At 35.9% G+C, this 20,920-nt stretch overlaps 1 protein-coding gene across 3 annotated transcripts in view; it reads right to left on the bottom strand.

Moving 5' to 3' along the window:
- The window catches only part of ASXL2 (ASXL transcriptional regulator 2), a 166,723-nt gene that overhangs the window by 71,684 nt on the left and 74,119 nt on the right, over nt 1-20,920 (bottom strand). For all 3 annotated transcript variants that reach the window (XM_044663756.1, XM_044663757.1, XM_044663754.1), the window contains exons 4-5: nt 11,068-11,176; nt 5,881-6,031 (exon numbers count right to left, since the gene is read on the bottom strand). In XM_044663756.1, the coding sequence (XP_044519691.1) occupies nt 5,881-6,031; nt 11,068-11,176 (260 nt within the window). The remainder of the gene's footprint in view (nt 1-5,880; nt 6,032-11,067; nt 11,177-20,920) is intronic.

Genomic DNA, 20,920 nt, shown 5'->3' with positions numbered 1-20,920 from the left:
AGCTGACTTCTCACCTCTCTTCCTTGGGGCAACTTTGGTCCTTATAATTTCATAGCTTTCAAACTGCTCCTTCTAAGGTTATTAATGATTTCCTAAATTGCCAAATTCAATAGTTTTTTCCCTCAGGCTTTATTCTCCTTTCTCTGCAGCCTTTAACATGTTGATCAATCAAATCCTCCTTAAAAATCTCTTCTCTCTAGATTTTTAGGACATCATCTTCTGGTGCTTCTCCCTAGAAGACTGCCCTTTCTCTGTCTCTTTGCTGGATCCTCTTTTAGATCATACCCTTTAACTGTAGGTATCCAAGGCCCTCTTCTCTATTTCCCTGTATATGACTACACATGGTAATCTCATCAGCTCCCAAAGATTTAATTACCATTCCTATGCTTATGATTCTCAAATCTACTTTTCCTGCCCCAGTCTCTCTGCTTGCATCTCCAAATGTCTTCCAAACACTTAGAACTGGATGACCAGTAGACATTTTAAACATAAAATGTTCAAAATTGAACTCATTATCTTTTCCCCAAAACCTTCCAACAACCTTGACATCCCTATTACTGTAAAGGCCAACCCCATCCTCTCCCAGGCCCTCAAGCTCACAACTCAACAGTCATTCTGGACTCCTTCAATTTCCCCATGTCCCATATTCCAGCTGTTTCCAAGGCTTGCCAATTTCACCTTTATAACATTTCTCAAATATGTCCTTGAACATTGCCACTAGTGTAGGTTCTTATCATGCCTTTATTATTGCAGGTCTGCCTGTCTCAAGTCTCTCCATACTCTAATCCATCCTCTAATCAGTCACTAAGGAGATATTCCTAAAGGGTACATCTGATCATGTCACCTCCCTACTCAATAAACTCCAGAGGCTTCCTATTGCCTCCTGGAGCAAATACAAAATGCAGTTTGGCATTCAAAGTCCTTCATAACCTAGCCCCCTCCTACCTTTCCAGTCTTCTTTGCCTTACTCCCTTGATATGTACTCTTTGATCCAGTGACACTGGCCACCCTCTGCCTCTCAACTCTTGGCATTCTCTCAGGCTATCCCACCAACTGGAATGCTTTCCCTACTCCATTCCAACCACTGACTTCCCTGTTTTCTTTTAAGTTCCAACTAAAATCCCAACTTTTACAGGAAGTCTTTCCTAATTTCTTTAATTTTAGTGTTTTTCCCCTTTTGTTTATTTTCTGTTTTGAATCTGACTTGCTTTGTATATATTTATTTGCATGTTGTTTCCCCCATTAGATTATAAGCTCCTTGAAGGCAAGGACTATCTTTTGCCTCTGTATACCCAGTGCTTAGCACAGTATCTGGCACATATTAGGCACTTAATAATGTTTATTGATTGATTTTGCATTTAGATTGTTGTAATAATTGTATAAAATGTTTCCTGGCTCTGCTTATTTTACTTTGCATCATTTCATGATCTAATCATGATCAAATACATTTCTGCATTCACCATATTCATCTCTTCTTACAGAGCTGTAATATTCTATTATATTCATGTGCCACAACTTGATTAACTACTTTCCATTTGGCCTAAAAGAAGAGAATTAAGAAGGCACCAATTTCCTTCTATGCAGGCACGGGTTAGAAGGAATATGGATGTGGAAGGCTAAATACATCAAATTCTTTTGAAATACTGGCTCATTATGATCAGTTTTCCTTTTTTATTATTTGTTATAGGAGTTGGCTCTGGAAGGGAAAGTAACACTTGAATATGGTGGCAAATATAAAAATAAAAAGTATCAAGATAAATTTTATTTTATTAAAAAAAATTTCAACAATATGCATAACCTTTAAAGTACAACTGATAATACTCCAGTGACCAAAGTTAAAAAGATCTGTCAGTAGAAAAATAAGTATTTTACACACCATTTGGCCTCAAAGACAAAATACTAACTCCTCAGTTTGGCATTTAAAGCATTGCATAATTTGGCATTAGCTGAACTCTAAAGGCGTATGTCATACAATTCCTCTTCATACACACTACAGGATAACCTGCTTAATGTTCCTAAAATGTGCTAATACATCTTCTACTTATGTGCCCTTATTTTATATGGAATACACTCCCCTCCTTACTTTGACCTCTTAAAATCCTTATCTTCCTTTAAGATTCTGCTCTGGCAACCTCCTATGGAAAAATTTTCAAGATTCCTCATTATTCTCCACCTTCTCAAATTATCTTGAAATCATTTACACCTTGGGTTTCTAGCCTGAGTTTTAAGACAGGGCTGAGAAGTAGTCTCCAACTATATTTGTACTTTTTCACACATTAAATGAAGAGGTAGAGAGATAGATAGATAGATAGATAGATAGATAGATAGATAGATAGATAGATAGATAGATAGATAGATAGACAGATAGAAAGATAGACAGATAGATAGACAGATAGATAGATAGATCGATAGACAGACAGACAGATATTTAAAATCTTTGACCCTATCTGCCAAATAAGTCAGCTTATCATACTCATTCCTGCTCTGCTATGGAAGTTGCTTTCCACTGTTTTTTAGTTAAATCACGAATTACTTTAGAGCAAGTGTTCTTAACCTAGACCAGCAAAAGAATTCAAAGAGTTTACGAATTGGATGCAAAAAAAAGTTACACCTTTACTTTTACTAGCCTTTAGTTTCCTTTGCATTATACACTTTAAAATATTATTCAGAGAACGGGTCCAAAGACTTCAGATTGACACAGGAGCCCATAACAACAAAAAAAGGGGGGCAGGGGGATTGTAGCATGACATCAAGATGGTGGCTCAGTAGCAGCAAAAGCCAAAACTGTTCTGACTAACCTTCCACATCAATTTTTAAAAAGTGCTTCAAAAAGTCAGGAACCCAAACCCAATAGCAAGATGGAGTCACAGGCCTCTCCTGCTGAATACAACTTGAAAGGTAGGCAGAGAGGGTCGATTTTCACAAGATATGGGTAGGACCAGAAACAACACTGCATGCAAAGAAGTCCTGGTGACCACCCCTCTCTCCCACATAACACACTGGGATCTACAATTAGGTGTAACCTGACTTTGGGATGCTAGAACAGGGGCTGCACTGGCAAAGGAGCATTGTGGCTAATGATAGTGATAGAATACTATTGTGCTATAAAGAATGATGAACTGCTTGATTTCTTTAAACCTACATCAACTGATATGGAGTGAAATAAGTAGAACCAGAAGAACATTATACACAATAACCCAAACATTGTGGGACAATTATATGTAACAGAGTTTACTTACTACTAATAGCAATGCAATGAACCAGGACAATTATGAGAGCCTTATGAGAAAGAATGCTATCCACAGCTAGAGAAAGAAGTGTTGGGATTAGAAATGCAGAAGAAAAACCATATGATTTATCACTTGTTAATGTGAGTATATAATTTGGGGTTTTGGTTTTAAAAGATTATTATAAAAATGAATAATATGAAAATGGGTTTTGAGTGATAATACGTGTACAACCCAGAGGAACTGCTTGTCAGTTCTGGGAGGAGGGAAGGGGAGAGGAGCAAGAGACAAGATAAATCATATAACCATGGGGGAAAATTTTTAAAAATTGATTTTAAAAAGTTTAGAACCCTGGCCTTGAATAAAACTCTTGCCGATCTACAATATCTACATTAACAGTGAAAAGATAGTCTATATGATGCCAAATCAGATAATTTAAAAACCACTTATATGTAGCTTTAGAATACATTTTTGTTTATATTTGAATGCAAATGTCTTTTAGTGTTCTAGGAATTTAATCAAGAATTTATCAGTCATATAGAGGCAGAGGTAATCCAAAATCAAAATATACAGTTAAACTTCTATTTCAATTAAGATATTTATTAAACACTGTGCAATGTTAAATCCTGAGGATAGAAAAATGAGTCTCTGCCCTCAAGTAACTCACAATCTCCCTGAAAATTAAGAAAAACGATACCAAGGAGAGGTCAGGGATCCCAGAGAAATTAAAAAAGGAAGAGGTGGGGATTCTAATCCTATTTAGATCCTAATCCTATTTATCTTATAGTTCATGTCACACCTGGGTGCCTGGGAGAGATTGTTGGAGACAATCAGGAGAAATCTGTGTTACAAACAAAAAAAAAAACAAAAACAAAAAAACATGGGAGTTGAAAGGTGGGGCAGGTTTGAGGAGATAAATGAGGAGTTTAATTCTCAACAAGTAAGAAGTGAGGTGGTAGTATAAAAGATATATCTTTAGCGCATAGTTGGAATAGAATGCTTTACAGTTTACAAGCTGCTTTGCATACATTATCTTCTTTGGGCTTCACTCGAACCCTAGGAGGTAGGTACTATTATGATCCTGATTAAGGTCAAGCAGTTAGCACTCCTCTGTGGCCAGGATTTGAAATGAGGGCTTCTTGACTCCCAGTTGAGGAGGGACTCTTTCTACTACTCAATAAAGCCTCTTTCTCTTGGGAGATCATCAAAGCTGAATATGAAAAATTTGGGAATCATTTACATAAAGATAATAACAAAATGTGTGAGAAAATGAGAACAGAAATAGAGTATAGAGAGGACTATGGTCAATATCTCAGAGCACACAAGATAAGCAGCCAAGAGAGACAGAAAAGGAGCAATCATAGAAAGAGAAGATGCAAGAGAGAATAGAATAGCTTTACTGAATCAAAGGGAAGATAAATGAGGAAGGCAAGACTAAGACTGCCAATAGCCACAAATCTCTAGTGATTCTTTTTCTCAAGTTCTTTACTACAGTACTGCTTAATTGCATGTTGTTTACAACCTCTGTCTTCTGTTGGAGCAATAATCAAAATGGGAAAATATGCAGAGAAAAACATGGTTTCACAACTTTAACTGATTTCTGCAAACCTCAAAGTCTGGACAATAATAGTTTACATTTGTAAAATAAAGAATAAATCACTAAGCGGTATTGTGTATATTATCTCATTTGATCCTCAAACCGATGATGAGGGGAATTGCAGGTACCAATTTTTAAAAAATAAGAAAACTGAGTCTCGGAGAGGTAAGAAAATTTTTAAAAAGAATTTAGGATTTTAATCTAAACATACTAACTATGGCTAGTGCTCTTTTTTACAACAACCTGTGATGCCAAGATGAGTATTTTACAGAAAACCCCCAAATTTTAAAGGCAGAATAAGGTAGTAAAAAGAGTTGTCACTTTTAAGTGTGTATTTTTGCCTCCCATATCCAAAGTCAGAGTTTCACTTAGATATGAAAATGATGGTCTAAGAGAGGAAAGATCTGCAATGTGTGTTTTCTGTGTTAGCTCTTGTATAGAAACACTTTTAAGAGGTTAATAATTGTTCCATCATATTCAGGTAGGTATCTACAACGTTCTGGGAAGAAATAAGGTTTGTTTACCAAGAAGCTACAGAGAACAGGAGGGGCAACTTATAAAAGCAAAATTAAACTTTGAACTGATTTTTAGAAATCATAGAAAAGCCAAATTAACAGAGACTAAGAGGTGACATTATAAAAAATCTTCTGGCTCAGTCCCAAGCAGATGACATATAAGGCTTAAATAGTAGGCCAAAAATTATGGGAGAAATGATTGAGGAAAATGATGAAGCAGCCTAACTTTGGCAAGGAGAGAAAAAATAGAGGCTCTGAAGAGTTAAAAAAGAAAAGCAGTAATGAGATAGATTATGCTACACAGCAGATTATGCTACACAGCATTAATGAGCCAGAAAAATGTAAGGAGTAGAAAGCAATTTGCTGAGAACCAATAAATCAGAGAAATCCATAATGGGAGAATGGATTTGGCTTAACATTGTTCAATAATAGTGAAACTGAGAGAATTGAGTTCTCCTGGAGGATCCTGGAAGCAGAGTCTTTTAATACTGCTCCTCAGAATTCTAACTCCATGGCTTAGTCGAAGATGGTTAGAGTTTACCTTTCCTCTTCCACCTGCTCTTCCTGCCCTCCTTGTTGCTTCCACCGTCACTGCTGCTACTGCTGTTCTCAGAACTCGGGGAGTCTGACTGGCCATCACTGCTCTCTTCCGAACCTTCAGATAACTCTTTTATGCCATCTGGAACATCTTTCTGAAAATGAAAAGTAAATTAGGTTTAGTGACAACCACTATTTATCATGTTAGAGAGGTACTAGAATACCAGACAGTCAGCTGGCTCCAAACTAGGAAGACAGGATTCAAGTCTCAGCTCTACTACCCCCTGGATACATGAGCCTGGGCCAGTCACTTAACTCCTTACTGCTCTACACAACTCTCTGAAGACCCTAAGTTGCAGTGAAGATGTTAACCCACATTGGTAGATGGATGAAATTAAAGACACAGCCTCTACCCTTATCATCCTATAAGAGTACCAAAGGAGCAATTAGGACCTAAGGCTAACTGAGAGTACTGGTTTAAGTTCACAGTGACAACAATAAGCATAAATTCAAGTCTTCTGATTGTTAATCATGTAACTCCCAGAACATAATGCTCATCCAAAGCTAACCTGTTGCAGTCTTCTAAATATAAATTATAAAACCATTATGATATGTAAAAATAATATAACCTAATAAGAACAATTAGGTTTAAGATAAAGGCATTATATTCTACAGAGAACTTCACAATCATCAGCCTTACTTCAATACTTCAAAAGGCTCCTTGAAATCACAGGTCTAGACACTCACTCCACCCTGAGTGATCATATCTCTTCCACTAACAGAGTCCAAACCTTCTTAACAACTAGCATACAGTTCCTGAAAATAAAATTCATCTTTCTAAGGACAAAATGTGGATAAGTCTTTCAAACTTAGCTAGCTGGGCCACAGACAACAGACAGTTGTCACCTAGTTTATGTTAGAAAAAGCATTATGGCATTTGAATAGGCTATTACCAGAGTTGTGATGATATTCTATTTCTCTCTAGTACTTCTGTCAACCAGGGCGAAAAAAGTCTTCTAGTGGCTACTTTTTAAAGTCATTTCCTTTATATAAAAAGATTCCCAGACATCCTAAAAATTGTCTTCAAAACTTTCAAGGCTCTAGCACTGCCATGATCTATAAAACTGCATCTATTCAACAGCAATATTCTCCTTGAAATGTTATATAGCTCCAAAAAAAAACCAAAAACACACTACAAGTTCAGATGAGTCAAAATTACCAAAAGGATAAAGAGAAAATGGAAAGAAATGTGATGAACAGAAATAGGGCCAAAGTATATTAACAACAATGAAAAGTGGCAAAAGACAATTCCAAAAAGATAAAAGATCAAGAAAAGAGGTAAGTCATATATAGGGTAGCAAAAGAAAGAACAGAAAGGATAAAGCATATTTGACTTTTCTCCTCTAAGAAATATTTATTAGAAAACATGGACAATAATTACATTGTACAAGAAGTCATGTAGGGGTTGCAATCTGAGTAGGGGGAAAAAGATCCCACAACAAAGAAATCAAGAATGCAAAGTACCAGTATCCTTCCAATAATGCCATTCACTATCATTATTTGGAATCTTTTGCAAGTCAACTGTACTAACTACAAAGAACTTCTTAAAATAATCATTTTCTATACCCAATTATACTTATTTAATTGCACCTATATTTATAACCTACTGCTTTAGTAAGAAAAATCTATATTCCTGATTAATTGCACCTATATTTATAACCTACAGCTTTAGTAAGAAAAATCTATATTCCTGATTATCCTACTTTCTTCTCTAAGACCTTGAAGCCATTTGTTATAACAAAACTTGACATAATCTTTCCCTAACTATCTTTTATCTCTTTCTTTCATCCTTCAAAAAAACCTTATGACTCAACTTCTCCACACATCTAAGAACAAACCCATTTGATATTGCTAACTCAAAAAATTGAAATTACTTTTTTCTTGTTCCTGACAATTTTGATTAAAAAAGGGTTAAAACCACATCCTAAATAAAGAACCATGCACAGAGTTATAACAATTGCCATCAATGTACAAGTTTGCCCCTTTTAGATATTATTACTAATTAGGTATTTAGCCGGCAAGCTGAGGAACTGTCATCAAATGGACAAAGTTTTAAGTCATATAATCAAATAGCTAGGCTTACTAAGGGTTTGGCAAAATAAGATTCAGATTACAACATATAATTTCAGCTTTTTTTCCCCATCAAAATAAAACAATATGCCTTTCTCATGAATTATCAGCTATTACCAGTTTGTCTATTCCTTACTGCAAATGCATTAGGTAGATATATATGGGAAATTTCAAGTAAGTGAGCTGCTGAGGAGCCTACCCAGACTACAGCATGGTCACCTTTTGAGTTTCTCAAATCCCCATTAAGGACAAAGAGGAAAAAACATATTCAAGAGAATTAAACTTCTGTATCCTCTAGAACATGGACAAACTTTTTAAAGAGGGGGCCAAAGGATAGGAAATGCTCATCTATCAGTCTGTTTCTAAGGTAACTCTTTCGAAGGTTCATTGTACTGTAACCTACTGATTGTATTTATCAGATTAGGAATAATGTTGCACTGCCAGATAGAACATTTCAAGGGGCCGCATCTGGCCCACAGGCCATAGTGTGCCCATCACTGCTCTATAAGAGAGAAGGGAGAGAACATAAAACACCTGCCAAGTCCAACTACGTTCAGAGAAAAAGCCTAGCATCTCTTCAAAGACAGAGAATTGTTCCTATATTACTTAATTCAATGATTTTGGGGTCACCAGGATGAGTGGCACCAAAGGGGGACATCTGAGATTTTCTGGAGGATGGCTACAAATAAATACTACAGTTTTATCATGTGTGGAGTAGGCCAGGTCATATCCTACAGACTTAACAAAGGAAAATAACTGTAGCAGTGTTATCTATGGCTAATGTACTTGTTTCTCTGCAAGTATTTTAGTACCAGAAGGAAATGTAGTCTATCTGTCAAATGGGCCAGGAAAATATTACCCACAGAACATATACCAAATGACATAATCTACTTTTGGTGTTATCTGACGTCCTTCGATCTCTCCACATAAAAACATCAAGATTTCTTTACATCTTACTATGGAGGCCATTCTCCATAGGAGTAGAAAGGCTGAGAAGAAAGAGAAAAAGATGCCATCACAGTTATGCAATGGTAAGGAACCAACTTGAGAATGACTTTGTCCTGAAGACAGCTTTAACCTCCAGGACTTTAGCCAAGGGAAGATCACATAGTAAAGGTTATTGACTGTTCTAACCAAAATGATTGTTAGAAGGTAGTTAAAATCTGAGATATGTGATAAAGTACTGGGGCTGGAAAGATCATATTAATATTTCATGGAAATTATTGATTTGCAAGATCATTTCAAGAATGAAGAAAATAGAAAGGCAAAGTTGGCTAGTATCTGTTTTGTAACCTAATACTAAGCTTTAATACCACTAACTTTTCCCTCTACCATGGGAGGGGAAGAGAAGGATAGAGAGCACCACAAGAGCTGAAGAGAAAAGTTTTTGACAGTGACTTTTTCATTTTTAGATTTTCTTCAATCTGGGTTGGAGAGAATCCACTTGATTATTTTAAGGTCCTATAAATTATTTGATTAGCAAAAACTAGCAAAAACTGATTTTCAATGTATTTTTCTTTCTTTTTTTTTTTTCTTTTTTAGGTGGGGAGGTAGAGACACTCATTTCATCAAGATAGAGAACTTGCTAAAAAAAAGAATTGGTGGTAAAATTTGAAGACCAGAGACTGCCTAGAGTACAATTCCTTGGGAGAGAGGAGAGGTGAGGAAGAGTATAAGAAATATAACAGTAAATCATCATTTAATGCCTACAGATCCCAGGTGTATAGTATGTGGAGCTACATAGGAGAACAAGTTACCTCTAATAACAAAAATATATTAAGTATTTATATGTACAGGCTAAACTTATAAGGCTAAACTTAAACTTTGGTAAAGATGCAAAGTTTACATAACAAGCAGAATTCCAAGAGAATGTAAACTCCTTAAAGTTAGAGATGGTCCCACTATTTGTATCTTCAATGCCCACTAAATTCCCTGGTATACAGCAGTTACTTAATAGTCATAGAAATTAACAAGGTCCCTGTCTAGAAAGAGCTTACAGTCTTTGTTAGCAAGGGTTATGTGACAAAGGAAGCTTTCCCTTGGTGGCTCCACAAATGTATTCAGTGAAGCAACAATAAAAGGACTCTGGAATGACTGGAAGAATACTGTGTTGCTAAGAGGACAAATGGACAGAAAAAGCCAATCATGTAATCTAAACAATTTTACAAGTGTTTAGAGAGAAAAAAAACTAACACAATAGCCATTGTTTCAATTGCTTGCTAGAGCAATATATTCAGGAATATTAGATAAGATTTATAAATGTATGTATTCTAATATTTTAATTTGCTATTTTGCCTTGGACAACATTAGTATATTTAAAATAAAATTGAATCTTTCCAAACTTTTACTGATACCTTATTGGTGTCAGCAAGGCTATTCATACACAAATTTTACTTCTGATATAGTTTACAAATAAAAACTAAACTGCTATTTCTTAGTAGCAGTTTAATGGTCCAGTGAAATATTGTTTTTTTAAAATTTAACATCACGTTATTGTGTCCAACTTACTGGCACCAATTGACCTTACTTACTTTCAGGGAAAAAGTATTGCTAAAGAAAGTCAAAATTAGTGAACTTTTGTAGCTCTCATCTTGCAGGTTGACACAGTCTTGCCAATCTAAACTCTTCTTACCTTGCTTATAAACTCCTCTATGGCTAACAGTTTCTAATCTTTAAAGTTCAATTACAGACTCTCTGCAGAAACTAAGATAAAAGAGGCAGCTGGGTGGCTCGGTGGATTGAGAGCCAGGCCTAGAGACAAGAGGTCCTAACTTCAAATCTGGCCTCAGACATTTCCCAGCTGTGTGACCCTGGGCAAGTAACTTGACCCCCATTGCCTATCCTCACCACTCTTCTGCCTTGGAACCAATACACAGTATTGATTCTAAGACAGAAGGTAAGGTGAGGTGAGGTGAGGTGAGGTGAGGTGAGGTGAGGTGAGGTGAGGTGAGGTGAGGTGAGGGGAGGGGAGGGGAGGGGAGGGAAGAGGGAGAGGGAGAGGGAGAGGGAGAGGGAGAGGAAAGGAACTAAGATAAACTATTTCTCCAAGAGGGACACTTACCTTTAACGTATACACTCCCATTCTACCTGGGACCTTATAGAAAATCCCTTCTTCCCCTCTGGAGTTGGTGTGCAGCATTGCATTTAGACATGCAAGGGGAGATGTCCCACTGTGAGGAGGGGATAGGGAAAGGGAAAAAGATTAGATTCCATTCCAAGGATACTCTGAAAATTTACCTTTAAGTGGTCAATATTCATTCAAAAGAATAAATCTGAGATTATAATCTTTTAAAATCCAATAATCTATAATTATTAATATAACAGATTCAAAAAGGAAACCAAAATTTCACAGTTGTATAGTTACGGGCAGTATATGTAAAAAGTTTTTTCCTATCTGCCAAGATTTGCATAAATTTTTTCTAAAGATTACAGAATATCTAAAGACAAATCTAAGCAAAGCTACTGCCTTTTTTAAGTATTAAAGAAAAGCCCTAATTTGTTTGCAAATCTATATTCAACACAAATCTAGGGGAAAAAACCTTATACATACAAATAATAGCATTTTATCCCTAAATGTTTAAGGAAACAGTAGCCCAAAGATGCATCAAACAAGCTAACCATTTTCCCTACCAAACTATTTTAAGGTTACTATAAAATTACTTTCACTGGTTATCAAATTTTCTACCAAAATCTCCTCAAGAAATGGTTTTCTTATGGTTGAAATAAAAGATGTCTCCTTCTACACTTCAAAATTAGTGTTAAGGAATCTGTTAAAGCCATCTTAATATGATTCTAGGTTTGAGCTGGCTGCTGAGGCAGCATCAAGAGAAAAAGAAAACCGTCATTTACAAATTTTGAATATTTGTAACTAATGAACAAAAGAGGTCCCTAAACTTCTATGGAGTAATGAAAAATACGAAGAATTTGCAGTGTGATGAAGAGGGTTGAAAACTTTGTTCTGACATCTTACCAAGTTAAGCAAGTTGCTTAACTTTAATGGTTTTAGTTTCCTTGTTAGAGGATTGAATTAGATGACTTGCAGGGTCCCTTCCAGATCTAAAACCCTATAATCCCACACTTAGATTTTGGCAGACTTGGAGGGAAATTCACACTGGAAAAAGGATCAGGTTCAACAAGAACAAAAAATTTAATTTATAAAAGACTTGTTACAAAGCACTGAGAATATATATCCTCATTTCACTTTTACAACACTGTGAAATAGGTATTTTAAGTATTACTGTTGCTATTTTCCTGAAAAGTTTCTAAGAAACTCATTGACTTGCAAAGACCATGTGACCAATAAAGGACAGAGGCAGGACTCAAACTCAAAATTTTCCTATCTAAGTTCATGGCACTCTGAATCATAACCAAGGGTGCCTGCCCACAACCATCTCTCTTGAGATTCTACCATCTGTGCTCAGGAGAAGAGAGCAAGGAAAAGACAAAGTAGAAGCTTCAAGTCTAAAGTAGTCAGCTGTTCCAACAGCCAAGAAAAAAATGCCAAAAGATAAAAAGTCTATACTAAAGAGGTAACAGTATCAGAGGAAAGAAGTGGCATATCTGAAAGATGTCGAGAATGGCAAAAGATGATCTCTGCCCTCAAGGAGCTCACAGAGTAATGGGAAAAAACTGCCAACAATTATGGACAAACAAGATAAATACAGAATAAATTAAGCATAGTCTCAGAGGAAAAGTACTAAAGTGGAAAGAAGGTAAAAGGAATATATTCATAAAGAAAGAAGGCAAAAGGGGGTGCTATTTCACATAACTGTGTTGCAAGATAAAAGTACTTAAACATGGAAGAAAGGAGGAGATAAACAGGAATCAGAAGAATCCTACCCTTGTCTGAAACAGATAAAAGAAGGTTTAACACAGAGTGGTTTCATGTAGAAGAAAGTAATACTTAACAGAAAAACAAGTATAGATTAGCAAAGAAAGGTTAAGAGAGAAGACATTACCAGGGATGGAACAGCTGCAACCAAAAACACACTGCTTGGTCCTAATGAAAGGGGATTAAAGAGGACTGGGGGAAAGAAAGTTAAAGTAAAGAATCAAAATTTAAGAGGATCTTTTAGATGGACTCTTAAGACAATTGAAGAAAGAACAAATTGTGATATATGAATGTGGAATGTTACTGTGCTATAAAAAAATGACAAAAGACAATTTTAGGGAATACTAGGTAGGATGAACTGATGTAGAATGAAGTAAACAAAACAAGGAGAACAATTTATACAAAGAAAGCATCCCTGTTAAAAAAAAAAAATCCTTGAAAGACTGATAAATGCAAAGTCTGATCAGTCTCCAGGGCACCAATGATGAAGCATGTAAGTTACCTACTTTCTGACTGAGATGAGAAAGATTTTAGGTGCAGAAAGACATATTAACTAAGCCGTTGTGTCATTCAGTTGACCAATATTATTTGTAAAGAGCAGATGGCTGAGGGAGAGAGCAGCTTCATTCTGCTGATTTTTAATGGGGGTAGGGGTAAGGAAGGAATCAGCAACAGTGATTCAAAAAAAGAGGTCACTGAAAGGTTTTTTTAAAAAAAATACATCAAAGGGAACAGAAGGAAGCGGAGGCAAGAAGAAAGGATAGTTCTTAACATTTTGTGAATTTCTTTTAGTAATTTGTATGAAATTAAGATTCAATTTGACATAGAATGCTCCTGTGTTCTGCTGTGTATACAAATGGCTTTTAAGTTCATAATAAAAAAGGTTTTTAAAAAATCTTGTCTTTTGAATGCAGCCATTTGTCCTGAGAGTGGAATAATAAGGCCACAGAAGCTAGTTAAACAGTCATCTGTTAGGAGGAAGGAGAAGTGAAAGCTAGAGGTGGCTACTCTAAAAAGGAGCAACTTGATGGCCTGATAGAGCACTGGCCTTCCTAGGGATTTGTCTAATGCAGTGATGGGCAAATTTTTAAAGAGAGGACCAAAGGAAAGGAAATGCTCATCTGTCAGTCTGTTTCATTATATTGTATCCTACTTATTGTATTTGTCAGATTAGAAATAATGTCATGGCCCCATAGAACATTTCAGGGGCCCACATCTGGCCTGGGGGCTGTTGTTTGCCCATCACTGGTCTAATGCATTAAGTTGGGTGATACATGTGGGCACAAATGATACTACCTCAAAATACTTTCAAATATTATAAAGTTTGAGGCTATAGGGGTACAGGTTGTGTTTTTCTTACCATTAGTGCTCATTAAAAGTCAAAGGATACAAAAGAGAAAATCTAATTTGGGAAGTGAACACCTGCCTAAGAGGTTAGCCCACAAGAAAGGAATGTAAATGTCTGCACAATTGCCTAAAATAGAGCAATGACAGGCCTTTGTGGGGATAGCATACCTAACTAAGTCCAATAAGCATACTGCCAGGGGTTTTGCAGATATATTGCAAAAAATTGCTAATTAAAAGGGTTTTAAAGAGAAGGAAGACCACCTAGCTATGATGAAGAACAGCAGTTGAGAAACACCAAAATTCACAAACTTCCAAGAAAAAGAGTTATAGCAAAACTTAAGAATGTCAAATGTCCACACACAAATGGCCTATCTAATGGCAATAATCAAGAGACACTAAAGGAATCCAAGGAGACAAATTTTTAACTCAAGGACATTACTGAAAAGGTGAAAGAAATAAAAACCAGGCCAAGGTGGGAGAAAGGGGACAGAGTAGTGGGGGGATTGAGGGGGATGAGCTAGTAGTATATCAATGTATATTAAGAAGCTATATTTACATGAGGAAATGTGAAAACAAGGTGTGGAAGCTGTTGCAGAGCATCGATCATCAGACTATGTTCTAATCAACAGAAGAAACCAAAATTTTCACCTTCCTTAGAAAACATTTCCTGATCTTCCTTAAATTCTAGCATTTTCCCTTAGCTAATTCTCTCCAAATTCCTGTCTATATCCTGTTTGCAAATTTTCTTTCCCATTAATACTGTGAGCTCCTTGAGGGCCTTTCTTTGTAACATCAGAATTTAGCCCAGTGCCTAAGACATTGTAGGCTCTCAATATTTACTAACTAGGGATGATGGTACATTTATTATTCAGACAAATTCTAGATCTCTACTGAAGCAAAGCTAACAATTTCTTGACTTGCCTTAAAATAATTTTTTTTCCTCTTTCTAAAGGGGAAAAAAAAACAATGAGGGGAAATTTTCAATTGGATCTGATTCTAATTATTGGGGGAATTGGATACTGAAATGATAATGAGAACTGTGGGAGGTATCCCCATCTACAGTTTTGATAGAGAAGAAAGTTATGGTCTGACATAGTCTGACATGCTGAGAAAACAGTTACCTGTTTAGAGCATAAGTTCTTAACCCAGGGACCACAGGATGGGGGTGGGGTATCTGAGAACTTGGATGGACCTCTCCCCTAAATCATATATTTATTTTGAAATACACTTCCTTTCATTATGATCTTAGAAAAAATAGGCAGATGGAATATAGATGGATAGACAGACAGATGGATGGTTGGACAGATATATATACACAGAGACAGACAGATAAAATAATGACAATATTATGGTGTAGAAGGGTCCCTAGGCTTACCAGATAAGAGTCTATGACACAAAAAAGTTAAGAACCTCTGGTATGAGGGAAAGATAAGTAAGATACTATGCCTTGTCCCGCACCCAAGCTGTTTAAATGAGAAGTCAGTCTAGGAAGGTTAAGAAATCTTAAAAATGAAAACTAAAGGAAAAAAAGGCAAATATTATATAACATTTAAATGTGCCTTTAATAGCTAAAGTCTTAGAAGGATACCAGCTGCCCTCCCCTCTACATAAACAACTCCTAAAAGGGATCTGTAAAAGGTGAGTGATCACTTATCTCCCTCTGTTTTGAATACATAAATAATTTATAGCCTTTATGACACAATTTAGTTTTCAATTATGTGTCAGTCTTATCTTACCAAATGGATTGAAATTATGTAGACAAGATATATTTGATTAATATCATAATTATAAAAGTACATGTTTTTTTAAAAGAAAAAGTAAGAAAAGAGAGAATAGAGGCCTCAGAACTTGGCCTTGAAAATTCGTGGTTAGAATGCAACTAAGGAAGGAAAAGGAGAACAATAAAGAGACCAAAAAGGAGAACAGGAGAGTGCAATATTATAGAAAGAGAAATCTCCAGAAGGAAGTAAATGGAAAATTAAAAAGTCTATCAAGTACTAAGCAAAATCAGCAAGCCTTCATGGTGGGCTAAAGACCACATTATGGGATTTCTAGTAGTACTTTCCTAAGAACAGAAACAACAATATACATAGATACAATACAAACTGGAAGTTGGATGTAACTATTGTTTATTGAAAAGAAAATAGTCAAGAGTTATGGAGCAGAGAAAAAAGTCGAAATCATGACAATCAATTAAAAAGCATTTATTAAGTGCTTACTATGAAAAAACACATTCCTTGCCCTTCAACTTATATTCTAATAGGGGAGACAATGTATATAAAATCAGAAAATAGAAAATAAATAAACTACATGGCAGTTAATCTTAGAGGGGATGCTTCTAGTAATTGGTGAATACCAGGACAACCTCCTGGAGAAGGCAGTGTTTAAGCTAAATCAGAAAGGAATCCAGAGATTCTTCTAGGAATTGGAGGTTGGAAGGGGAAAAAAACAACATTACAGGAATAAGGGTCAGGTCAGTGCAAAGGTATGAAGTCTAGAAAGAGAATGTAAGAGAGTTGACGAGGTATGAAAGAGATATAAATTCCTGACAGAGGACTTTGTAATTGATCCTGGAGGTAATAAGGAGCCATTAAAGTTTACTGTATAAGAGAATGACATAGTCAAAACTAGCTTGGCTTTAGAACATCAGACTGCTAAATGGAAGACAGAATGTAGGAGTAAAGAACTGAAGCAGAGACTAATTATAGAAGGCTACTGCAAGTGAAGGAAACTTTTTATTAAAAGGAGCAGAAAAGGAACAACAAACTAAAAAAGGGGATGGGGGATTTGGATTAGCCACTTAACTGAAAAAGGAGAGGAAAAAGAGGGGAAGAAACAGATAAAATAAAAAGAGAATCAGTAAGTTAAGCAAAACTTAAAAACTAGGGGAAGAGTTTACAAATGAGAGACTGAGAGAGAGATAGGATGAAGGAGAGAGGACTGTGGGGATAGACTGCCTTAAAGCAAATTAAACAAAAATAATATTGGGGACCAAGTACTGTCTTAAAAAAGGAAGAACAACAAAAAAATCCTAATTCAGAGACACAAATGCAGATGAATGATGAGGTTAGTTGTAAGACTGAATTTTTGTCAGAGTGAAAGGAAATGTTTGTCAGAGAGTGAAAGGAAAAGTTGAGATTGAGGAACCTATTACAAATTGCTTTCTCAAGAAACCTAGCTAAGAAGAGAAGGAAAGACAGGCGAATGGCAGCAACATGAGATTTGGGTATATTTATTGGCAGAAGGGACAGAAAAAGTAGATAGAGATTAAAAATGAGAGTAGGCATGAAGGTAAAGGAAATCTGTTGGAGAACATGGAAGGCAATGAGATCAAGGGTATGAGTAGGCTTCTCAATTCCTTCATCTATCATAGAAGAGAAGGGTCATCTCATCATGTGAAACCAAAGTAGGAGAAGAAATGAACATGGCTTAATGAAGAGTTCTTGATGAATGGCCACAATTTTTTCAGTGAAATATGAGGGCCTCAGCAGAGAAAATAAAGAAATTTGAAAAGAAAAGTTTCAACAATTGTGAAACAAATAATCAGTTATGCAGTAGCAAAATTGACTTGCTGTTGGGAAGGCTCAATTGAGATTAGCTAATAAGTAAACTATCTAATCCTTAAGATTATAACATTTGACATTAACAATGCTGTGGTGGCATTCTTATCTCCACTTTATAGATAAGGGTGACTTTCCCAAGGTCACATAACTAATAAGTGTCCAAAGCAAGACTGGAGATACTGGTGACAGTGAAAGACTCACTTCATAAATGAAAGCAGGTAAGATGGTTTTGGTATGAGGGAAGAGGAATGTGAAATTAAAGAGAATTCACATTTACATAAAACTTTTCATTTATATAGCACTTTAATATCAGAGATGCTGGAATGTCTAGTTACAACTAGTGGTCCCAAAAGAGCCTAAGTTGGGATATGATTGATAAAGAGTAGAAAAAAGATACGGGTATTAAATCACAGGATCATTTTAGTATCAAAGACAACTCAACCTCTTACATTTACAGATGAGGAAACTAAGAATAAAAAAATTAAGCAAATTGCCCATGATCACCAGATAAATAGCAAATCAAGCAAGGATTTAAAACTCAGTTACTCTGGCTCCAAATCTAGAGCTTTTTCTTTTAACTTAAAAAAAAATTTATTTTCAATTACATGTAGACAATTGTTATCTGACATTCTGTGATTCAGATTCTCTCTGTTCCTTCCTTCCTCAGCCTGTAAATCAGTGGTTCCTAAACTTTTTTGGCCTACCGCCCCCTTTCCAGAAAAAAAATTACTTAGTGCCCTGGAAATTAATTTTTTTAAATTTTAATAGCAATTAATAGGAAAGATAAATGCACCTGTGGCCAACACTGCCCCCCCCGGATCGCTGCAGCACCCACCAGGGGGCGGTGGTACCCACTTTAGGAATCACTGCTGTAAATAGTCTAATTTAGATTATACCAGTGCCTTCATGAAATATATACTTCCATATTCCTCATGCCATGAAAAACACAGACAATAAAAACTCATGAAGTAAATAAACGTAAAGATGGCAAGCTTTGATCTGTAATCAGACAGTTTCTTCTTTAGCTATGGATAGCATTTTTCAACATGAGTTCCTTAGGGTTATCCAAGATTCTTGTTTTGTTGATAATGGTTTAGTCCTTCATAGCTGATCATTGTACAATATTTCTATTGCTGTATACACTGTCCTCTTGTTTCTGTTCACTTCACTTTCTATCAGTTCATATACGTCTTTCCAGGTTTTTCTGAACTCACCTTGTATGTCATTTCTTATGGCGCAATTACAACTACTCATTACAACCACATACTACCATTTGTTTAGCTATTCCCCAATTGATGGATATCCTCTCAGTTTCCAATTCTTTGCCACTACAAAAAGATCTGTTAAAAATATTTTTGTCTAAGAAGGTCCTTTTCCCTTATCTATGATCTCTTTAAGATATAGACTAAGTAGTGTTTATTGCTGGTTCAAAGCATTTTATGGCTCCTTGAGCATGGTTCTGTATAGCTCTCCAGAATGGTTATCAGTTCAGAATTGCAAGAACAGTGTATTGGTGTCCCAATTTACCCACACATCCTCTCCAATATTTATCATTTTCCTTCTGATAGATATGAGTTACTATCTTACAGTTACTTTTAATTGCATTTCTCTAATCAAAAGATATAGAGCATTTTCCCAATATGACTACAGTTTTAATTTCTTCATCTGAGAACTGCCTGTTCATATCCTTTGACCTTTTATCAACTGGAGAATGCTCTGTATTATATTTGCCTCAGTTCTCTCTCTATATGATATAAGGCTTTTGTCCCACACTCTGTAAAAAATGTTTGCCCCAATTTGTCAATTCCCTTCTAATCTTGGATTTATTGGTTCAACTCTGGAGCTAAGGCAAGGACACCTTACTGTTGAAGGTGCATGTTGAGGTGAAAGGTAGGCAGGAGGAGAAAGGGGGAAAAAACCAAAGCAAAGAATTAAAAAAAATAAAACTGAGTCTAATGACGAAGCCATAAAAAATCCTTGAAAAGATTGTGTGAAGTTCCCAATTTTAGAACTTTGCTTGATAAGAATTTATATCTATGCTATATAATCTAAATCTGTATTAGACCTTTGCAGAGATTTATGGTTTTGGTTTGGCTCAAAGGTTCAAATAGGGTTTGAGAACATCACTTCAAGTTCCTGAAACCTTTCTGGCAACAGTTTTACCCATCTTAGACTTTTGCAATTGAAATGATGCCACTTATATGAGCATTCTCATAGTTAAAGTTTTACTGTACTTTTTTCCCACTTCTTTGTTACTTCAATGAATGTCATCTCATTAGTGTAGGTACCTCCTCTAATGATGTAGATCCAATTCATACAAATCTCATCTTATATGACTATATGACATCCTATATGCCTAAATCCTTAAATCCTTCCACTGGCACCTGCATTCTCTTCCCTTACCCCAATCTCCCAGAGTTTAGGGAAGTGATGAGTGATGGCAAACTTTTTAAAGACTGAGGGCCCAACTGCAACCCTCACAACCCATGTGAGCCATCTCCTTACCCCAGACAAGGGAGGAAAGAAGCACTCCCATTGGGTTGCTGGGCAGAGGGGCAGGTGGTATGAGAAATATTCTCAGGAGTGGTGAAGGGATGGAGAGGGGTAGAGGAGCAGCCTCCTCTGGCACACATGCCAAAGGTTTACCAATACAGGTTTAGGGTAATCTCTAGATTGTTGTACTGTTTTATAAATTTATAAATCACAAATTCTACTTTATTATGCAGGATGAGAATTATAGAAAAGGAGACATAGAGATGGATAATAATCTAGACTATTAGAGGGAGAATTTATATAAAAGAGATCACTTAACTAGACACTCCTTTCAAATAATTATTTTAAAAGTAAGCCATGTTGTTTATAGGAAACTACTACATACTTTTTAAATGTACTATAATTTTTCATATTCAGGGATAAAAATAGGGCAACTTGAAAACATTGTCTAGTTCTGCTGTTCAGTTTCTCATCTATAAAATGGAAATGATAATAGCACTTACTTCATAAAATTGTTGTAGGGAACAAATGAGATAATATATGTGAGAGGTGAAAAATAACATACCTGGCCTTCAGAGAAGGGAGCCAAAGCAAATTTATGTTATATATGCAAATAGCTTTGTAAACCTTAATGCCAGCTATTAATATTCTACTAGAAAGTCAAATTGAAAGTTCTAAAG

The sequence above is a fragment of the Gracilinanus agilis genome, chromosome 2 (assembly GCF_016433145.1).
Source record: "Gracilinanus agilis isolate LMUSP501 chromosome 2, AgileGrace, whole genome shotgun sequence".
Taxonomy (NCBI): Eukaryota; Metazoa; Chordata; class Mammalia; order Didelphimorphia; family Didelphidae; genus Gracilinanus; species Gracilinanus agilis.
This window is presented reverse-complemented; position numbering and strand designations above follow the sequence as displayed.